Below are 8,476 nucleotides of genomic sequence, written 5' to 3'. Positions count from 1 at the left end.
GGGAAGAGCTGCTCCTTGCCACGCCGCGAACGCAACGCCAGCCCCGACCTAGCTCCAGAACGGGGCTGCACGGCCCCATTCGGGAGTTGGATGGCCAACGCTGCATTTGCACCCATGCCCCCTTTAAGGTAGGGAAGAGCCGCTCCTGCCCGCGTTACTCAAATTCCCGAACAGAGCCAGACCACGGCCCCCGCTGACGTCAGACATTAAACATTTTTAAATCATGTATCCAGTCCTTGAGGCTGTTCTCCTGTGCAGCCAAGACCAGACTAGAGCAGCCAAACCCCACCAGGAGCCGCGAACCTGCCTTCGGAGCCCAGCAGTTAAATAAGATTAAGGGGGCAAGCACTCCCTGAACCCCATTTCATTGCCCGTGTGTGGGCACTGGCTGCTTTCAGCCGCTGCTGATATACTGTGGGGCTTCTGGCCGGTGCCTGGGGGGTCCCCACAACGCACAGTGCACATTTACACTCTCATCTTGAACATATTTTCACTGAAATAGATCCTGTTGACTTCATAAATGGCAGGGCAAGTATGGGGACAAACTGCTTGTTTGAGGGGTGCTTACCCACCCATGTTCCCCCCCGCCTCAATCTGTTCCTGGTCCCAGATTACCTCTAATTGCATAGTTTTCACAGCTCTGTATTCAGATTGGTCTGATATAGTTATAGTCATGCCTGTAGCAGGAACCTGTAGGGTGTACAAAGGTCCTATTTGGGAATACACCCATAAGTATGAGTTTGGCATTGTATTGACAACTATTGAATAATGAAGTTTAAAATAAGCACTCAAGAGGAAATCTTATATTAAAATGCTAGTTTATTTATAAAGCTTTTAGTACAGCATATACAGACTTAATCATAGACAAAAACAAAAGCATAGCACTGATTACAAAGAGCTTTAAATGAAAGATGATTTCAAGTAGCATTTACAAACTTACGAACAGCAAAAGAGAATCAGGTGATGTGCTAATAAGCAACCTGGTTCTGGATCTGGGAGTCAAACTCTGATATCATAAGATTCCTCATGACTATATAGAAACCATAACTTAGAAACATGTCAGCGTCGCGCTTCTCTCTCAATAGAAAACCTCTTCTCCCATTCAGCTTTTTGCTGCTGCTTCTTTGATCTGTTGTTACTCTAACTCAGAGACATAATTAACCCCTTTCATGTAGATATAAAATCCCTTCTCTAATCTCTGTTTGAGGAGCAGAGAACATGAGTTAGCTAACTACATCTTAAAAATATCCTGTAAAATACAAGTTTCAGCTGAAAAGGTGATAGACAGAAGGTCACCATTTCCTAGGCCAGATTTGAATCTAATGGAATAAGCCAAGAAGGATGGTTTTATTCTTAAAATCCATGTCAATAACACTAAAGGATGTGCCTAGTGAACCGGCGTCTTAATTCCCCTTCCATCTAAGAGCAGAAGAGCCACGAATCAGCAGTGCAAAGGCCCCTGGTATGGAAAGGAGCAGACCAGGACCTACATCGAGGACCAGGTTGGTTAAGCAAAGCCTTGACCAGGGATGGAGTGAGAGACGCAGTTCTGGGACTTGCAGAGGGGCTGTCGGGGGAAGGAGCTGGTTTGGCTGCTCCTCCATTATCTGAAAGGGAACATGAGGGATGGTGAGCTGGGAGCTGTCTTGTCTGCACATCTGCAATTTTGCTAGGGAGAAATAAGGGTGTCCTGGGAATAAAACATAATCCTTTCTAAAATCTAGCTTCTGGATATTGTAATCAAAAAGGAGTCCGTACCCTCCTTCATTCCTGGGCCCCACCTCCTTTCCTATTAAACAAAAAATCCCATCTTCATTTCATGTCACTTGTGAAAAATCCAGTCTCCTTGAAGAAATATAAAACGTGCAAGATACAAAAAATTTCCTCTTTTGCTGTGTTTATTCTGGAAGGAAGATCTGGGTCTCCTTGGCACTCTGTTTGGCTGTCTTGGGGCAGAATTTAGACTGGGCAGGTGATTCCTGTCTGTATCCAGCAGCTGCTGTGGTGGGCATGATCCGTGCCTTGCCCAGGGTTTGGGTGATAATAATAGTCAGCTCTTTGGGAGGGGAGTCAAGGACCTGGATTTAGCCCCTCCCCATCCAAGCACATACAATCCCACTCCCAAGGGTCCCTATAGACAGATTAGAGCAATGTATGGGTATTTAATGTGTGCAGATGAAAACATATGCAATGCTTGACATGCAAAAACATTGAACTATGACTGTGTCCTTTCAGTATATGAGACAAAGAAGCAGGATTGGGCTCAGCTCCTTGTTTGCTGAAATTTTTTGGATATGTGAGTGGCCCTCAGTGGCCTTCGATAAGGGGCAGAAATGTGACCCAAAGAACTTAAGTGCCAGTTCTGAGAAATGGGATCTGAGACCTTCTGCCCTGCTAATCCCTCCACCGCCAGGCAAAGCCTTTTGGGCAGGGGAGGCCTTCCTTCTTCTGAGCAATGGACTCACAGGGGGCCCCTGCGCTGGTTGATGCTGTTCATCCTCCTGGTCTTGATGAAAAGGACGGTGCCACCGATGATGCCCAGGATGCCCATGGCCAAGCCCAGGCCACACACCATATTCTCCTTCGTCTCTGGGATGAGCGTCGGCTCCTTGGAGTCTGAGGACAGGAAAGGGAAGGAAGAGAGGGGAGAGGTCAGCAGGGGGTGGGGGTGTCCAAGTCCCTCAAGAGCCAAAGACAGAACCCAGGACAGCATCCCCAACCACAACCCCAGCAGAGCATCCCTCCCATGGCTGTTGCTGGTGTCTAACTTCTGTTTCTTTTTGTACTGTGAGCCGTTTAAGAACAGAGATCCATCTTATTTATTATATATATTTCTGTATAAACCACTTTGGAAATGTCTGTTGAAAACTGGTATATAAATAGGAGGAGAGGAGGAGGAGGAGGAGGAGGAGGAGGAGGAGTCCTGTCCTCACCCCATTCACATTTATATTTTTGACTCCTGGGACCATAAAGCCCAAGGTCCATTCATTTCTTCCATGCCCAGCCAAGAAACGTCCTCGGTAGTCTGCTAGCAACCCTCCCAAATTGCCATAAGTGTTGTGTTGCTTACATCCAGAGTGCAAATTCTGTAGTCACACTGGGCACAATGGGCAGTCATGGGCACAGACACAGCATCCTCAGAATTCCAGCTTTACTTTTAACACGTTGTTTTATTAAGAACTAATCTGCCTACTTTTCTTTCACTATCCCTACAACTGGACTAAATCTGGTCCAAAATGGTTATGCAGGTCACAAGTTAGCCCACTTGCTCCTCAAATGCTCATGCATCCACCATCTTGAATTGGGGTGGATGACATCATCACAAACTATGTGTTTGAGGAGTCCCTACCTGTATGTATCCCTACAAGAGTACCAAATTTGGTCCAAATCATCTCCCACTTGTACCTCACATGTTCATGTGTCCACCATCTTGAATTGGGGTGGATGACATCATCACAAACTGCACCATTGAGGTGTCCATATGTGTCCCTACAGCTGTAGCAAAATTAATCTATGGAGTTCTTTGCCATGGGATGTGGTGATGGCCACCAGCTTGGATGGCTTTAAAAGGGGCTTAGACAGGTTCATGGAGGACAGGTCTATCAACGGCTACTAGTCTGGTGGCTGTGGCCATCTCCAGCCTCAGAGGCATGATGCCTCTCAATACCAGTTGCAAGGGAGCAACAGCAGGAGAGAGGGCAAGCACATACCTCTTGCCTGTGGGCTCCCCAGAGGCATCTGGTGGGCCACTGTATAAAACAGGATGCTGGACTAGATGGGCCTTGTGCCTGATCCAGCAGGGCTTTTCTTATGTTCTTATGGTTCAAATTGGTTAGGCGGTTCACAAGTCAGACCACTTGCACCTCATACATTTACGGATCCACCACCTTGACTTGGGATGGATGATATCTTCACAAAATATACCCTTGGGGTATCTCTATGTGTCCCAACAACTGTACCCAATTTGGTTCATACTGGTCCAGGCACTGCAAAATTGATAGGAACATACACACAGTGACTGCCAAGTGATCTCATAAGCCTATGAAAAAATAGGCTAAAAAACTGTTTCTAGCCCTTAAAGTCTGCAAAGTTAGGCATGAGATCACAGAAGGGTTCTGGGGAGTCCTTTGCATCTCTCCTCTGACTCCCTCTCCAAAGCAAAAGCAAAACACAGGATACAAAACAGCCCACAATGGCTGGGCCCACTTCTACTTATGCCAGAGCTTGGCCAGGCTCTGAGGGAGGCCCCAGTGGTCCACCTGGCAGATGTAGACATCTCCATGCTGCGGGACAAAGGCCAGGTAGGAGAACTTGCGGAAGGCGTTGTCCGCACTGGGGAAGAAGTCTGTGTCTGTCACGCCCTGGGAAACCTCCTCTCCGTTCTTCAGCCAGGTGATGTTCAGCACTGGGGGGAAGAACTGGTCCATGAAGCAGATGAGCACGTTGGGGTCCCCCATTTCCACAGGGTTTTTGGGGAACACGGTTGCTGTAGGAGGAGCTGAAAAAGAGGGTCCAGATTAGGGATTTTATGGATCCAAAGCCTCCTTCCCAGTGGACCTCGCTCAATGCGATGCTTTTGCTCCCTGATCAGAACCAAAGTCCAAGCAAAGCAGTTGGATCTGCTGTGCTTTTGCCTGGAGGGCAGAGTGGTCAGTGTTACAGACCAGGCCTGATTTATACACCAAATATGCTCATTAGCTAGTATACAAAATTAGGTCTGGCCCATAATGTCATCAAGTTCTTTATATGGTGACCCATGTGTATCTGGGGCGCAAGAGGAAAGGAGATCAAACCACTCCTGAAAGGGTTCAATGGCCTTTATTGAGTATAAAGACTAACAACATAATCTAGCAAAGCAGAAAGCAGAATACTCTATTAATATCAGCAACAGTATTTCCTAACCAGCACCAATATTCACCCGTGTGCCTAACTACATATGCGTGGGTATTTAAATCTTCCTAGATCCTAATACATTTCAGATACAGGCAGAAAAGGGAAAACGGGGTGTGTGAAGGCTGTGGGCTGGCATGGTTTTGGGGAGGTTAGTAGAAGGGAAGAAGGGGGGGAAAGGAGAAGGGAACTGCGCAGTGAGAGTCATAGCCTCTGAGCACGGGCAGAGTTCCTGCTTAGCCCCGCGGCTGGGCAGCAAACTCTGGGAAAGCGTGTGAGCAGATCTTGTTGTAGGCACAAGGTTGCTAGCGTGTGAACAGAATGCCCGTAGGCACAGAACTGCTAAACTGCCATGTCCAGAGACTCCTTCTTATAGTGGTTCCATCCTTTGATGTCCCTTTTTAGTCTTCTGGATCACAAAAGGCATTTATTCCTGCTATCCTTGGAATATTGTCTTTTAATTACTAAAATTAGCTCAGGATATTTGATCAGTCCAGAGAGATCTCACTCTCATCTCCTGTTAGCTGTTATCTTGAGGAGGGGACAAAGTCCAAAAGCAAATCTGCATCCTAGATGTGCTAGCCTGGTCCCAGAAGGTGTTAAAAGTTAGCAATTAGTGAGAGGGAGTTAATTCTATTTGTGTGAGACATTATTTCTTGTATACCTCTATCTAGTGTGTATTTGCAACAAAAGAATATTCAAAGTCACATCAAAAGGGTAAGCGTGAGTGAGGCAAGTTAATCAACACATTTGACTTAAGGCAGAAGCATCCTGTTACTGGACACAGGTTAATTTCAGCAGTGTGAGAATGGTAATTAAGCCTGGCCCATTGTCTCAGTGAGTTTCCACAGATGCTGATAACCAATGCTAGATTACCCCTGCCTCTACAAATCATTGACCAGGCAGTCATGAGATTCACCTCCAGTTCAGACATTGAATTGAACTCTTAACAAAATGAAATCAGACACAGGCCTATATATGTATTAATATTTTGGGGTGCTCATAACATCAGCGCAGCTCAGGGGGCCGCGTCACACACTCACCCACCCACCCACCCAGCCGAGGAGCTCTCCTGGGCCCCCTCCTGGTACCGTTGGGGGTCTGGCTGCGGTTGCTGCGCTTGATCAGGACCTCCATGTTGTTCTTCATGATGTCCATGTTGCCCACAGCGCCCTGCGCGTCAAAGCCAAAGTAGTTGGGGATGTTGGGCAGCCTCCAGACGTTCTGCCTCTTGTCCCAGTCCACGTGGAAGAACTCTCCTGGAAGAAGTCCAGCTCCACAAACATCTCCACTGGGGCAAGAAGAGAGAGAGATGAGTTGGGCAGGGACAGATCCCAGTGCATGGCGGACACCCTCCACAGAGGCAAAGGGGAGTCAGCAGGAGAGGAAAAGGGTGGGAGGGAATCTGCTCCCAAAGACCCTACCTCTGGCCAACCCCAGGCCTCCACCCCAGCTATGGGCCTCCTCCAGATGAGAAGCTCCAACATTATTCCCTGGGATGTATCAGCTGAGAGCAATCTGGAAGTGATTCTGGAAGCATGAAGGCCCCCAAGGCAGGGAATCCCCTCCTGCCTCCTCCTGTGCATGTCAGGGGAGAAGAAGAATCTCCACCTCCTGCCCATGATGGCCAGCCCCTCCACCAATTCAAGAAGAAATTTCCCACCATGGCTGTGACAACAGTGACATCACCTCTCTCTGCAGGGCCCAATGTGGGAAAGGCTCCTGTTGGTTCCAGAAAGAGGAAATCCAGTTTCCCCCAGGGCTCCAGAAAGGATTATTTATTTACAGTGTGGCTCCCAGACTCTTCCCCATGTCAAGGGACTCCCTCCCCTGACAATGCCATCAGGCAGAGAATCGCCCTCCCCCTCAGTGGCAAACATCTCAGCCTCTTCCCCTTCCTCATTTGGAGATCCATCATTCCCGGAGAAGAAAGATTGAGAATTAGTCTGGAACTTGAAACCTTCTGCTCTTCCCAGAGTGGCTCCATCCCCTAAGGGGAATATCTTGCAGTGCTCACACATCAAGTCTCCCATTCATATGCAACCAGGGCAGACCCTGCTTAGCTATGGGGACAAGTCATGCTTGCTACCACAAGACCAGCTCTCCTCTCCTGTTCACTAATTCAGTTTGGTGTCTCTGTTCCCTCAGCTCACCATCTGTGAAATGGGAGCAATGGCCCATTGTGTAGGATTGTAGGCAGCAGAGAAGAATGAAGGAAGGGCCTATTTGTTTCCAGGTGAATCCTGCAAGCCCCTGAAAGTTCAGGATGGATGAAAACTTTAATGGGTTTGCAATGGCTGTCAATGATGGGGCCGCTCTGGGAAGAGCAGAAGGTGCCACATTCCCTACCTGGCATCTCCCAGAGAAACTCCTGCCTGCAACCTTGGAGAAGCCGCTGCCAGTCTGGGTAGACAATATTGAGCTAGCAGGACCAATGGTCTGACTCAACATAAGGCAGCTTCCTATGATCCTCTCTTCTGAACAGAACTTATGTGCACAAGATGTACAGGCCACAGTTCAAGGTATCAGGCTGCCTGAAGGGAGTATGAATGTACATAAGTTGCACATGGGAGCTTTCCTTGTAAGGAAGGTGCTCCAGACCAGGTTCCCTTATCCATTGGATTTATCTCTCTATTATACCTTGTCCACTTACACAATATGTTTTTGGGGTTTTTTAGCATTTGAAGTGTGGCCACAACATAGGCTTGTAAAAGGCCATGATAATATTAGCAGTCCCCCCCCACCCACCAAATTATTTCATCCATTCCCCCTGCCCAATAGCCCCATGCAAAGCTTGCCTTTTTCACAGTGACCACATATTAGGTTGACTTTTCATCCACTTCTACCCCAAGATGTATTTCCTGGTTAGTCACGGACAGTTTATTCCTTGCCCATCCATCCATCTCATCAGGCATCCTAGGGTCATCCAGGGTCAGACACTGTCACTCTGTCAACCTGCAGGGTTGCTGTGAGTCAACTGTGCCCTGAATGCCTTGGAGGAAGAAGGGGCTACGAAGAAACTGCCCTCCCTTATAAGCAACCAAAACTTCAGCTGACAATTAAATGCAAGCCTGACGCTGTGGAGAACATATCAAAATGCAGCCGGCAATGGAAGTGGGGTTGATCCCTGAAGAGAGGTCAGCATTTGCACCCTGAGTCTGCATGGCTGGGGAGGGGAGAAACCTCTCTGTCTTGGGGGGGGGGCACATTGGATCTGGAGGGTGGGGGCTGCCCCTCTGGGGAGCTGTTGGGGGTTTCTGTATCACACAGCTCGGTTTGTTTCTGGTATCAAATTCACTCTCAAGGAAAGGACTTCTTCCTTCTTTCCTTTTGTCTTCACCCAGAAGGTGCCAGCATCCCCAGACATGGTAGAGATGTAGTTTCTGCCCTTTTAGCTTTGGATGCCAGCTGTGCAACCCATCCTGCCCCCCCTCATCAAAAAGGGCCGTCTTGAAGACAGCCGAGGGATTAAGCATCCTCCGTGGCTCTCCTCACCCCTGAGATCCACCCGCCCCTGCTCTGAATTCTTTCCCTGGGGGGAGGCCGTTACTCCCTCCCCTTCCTGGTTCCCTCATCTACCTGTTTG

At 48.3% G+C, this 8,476-nt stretch overlaps 1 protein-coding gene across 1 annotated transcript; it reads right to left on the bottom strand.

Moving 5' to 3' along the window:
- Positions 1–801: 801 nt before the first annotated feature.
- Positions 802–7,655, bottom strand: LOC128343797 (RLA class II histocompatibility antigen, DP alpha-1 chain-like). The gene is made up of 4 exons (XM_053293234.1): positions 7,639–7,655; positions 5,982–6,181; positions 4,260–4,498; positions 802–2,616 (listed from the first exon to the last, which is right to left on the bottom strand). The coding sequence occupies exons 1-4, from the start codon at positions 7,653–7,655 to the stop codon at positions 2,494–2,496; spliced, it is 579 nt and encodes a 192-aa protein (XP_053149209.1). The 3' UTR covers positions 802–2,493.
- Between the last annotated feature and the right edge of the window lie 821 nt (positions 7,656–8,476).

Source organism: Hemicordylus capensis, chromosome 2, assembly GCF_027244095.1.
Source record: "Hemicordylus capensis ecotype Gifberg chromosome 2, rHemCap1.1.pri, whole genome shotgun sequence".
In the NCBI taxonomy this organism is placed as follows: domain Eukaryota; kingdom Metazoa; phylum Chordata; class Lepidosauria; order Squamata; family Cordylidae; genus Hemicordylus; species Hemicordylus capensis.
The sequence above is the reverse complement of the archived record's forward strand: the minus strand, read 5'-3'. Positions and strand labels throughout refer to the sequence as shown.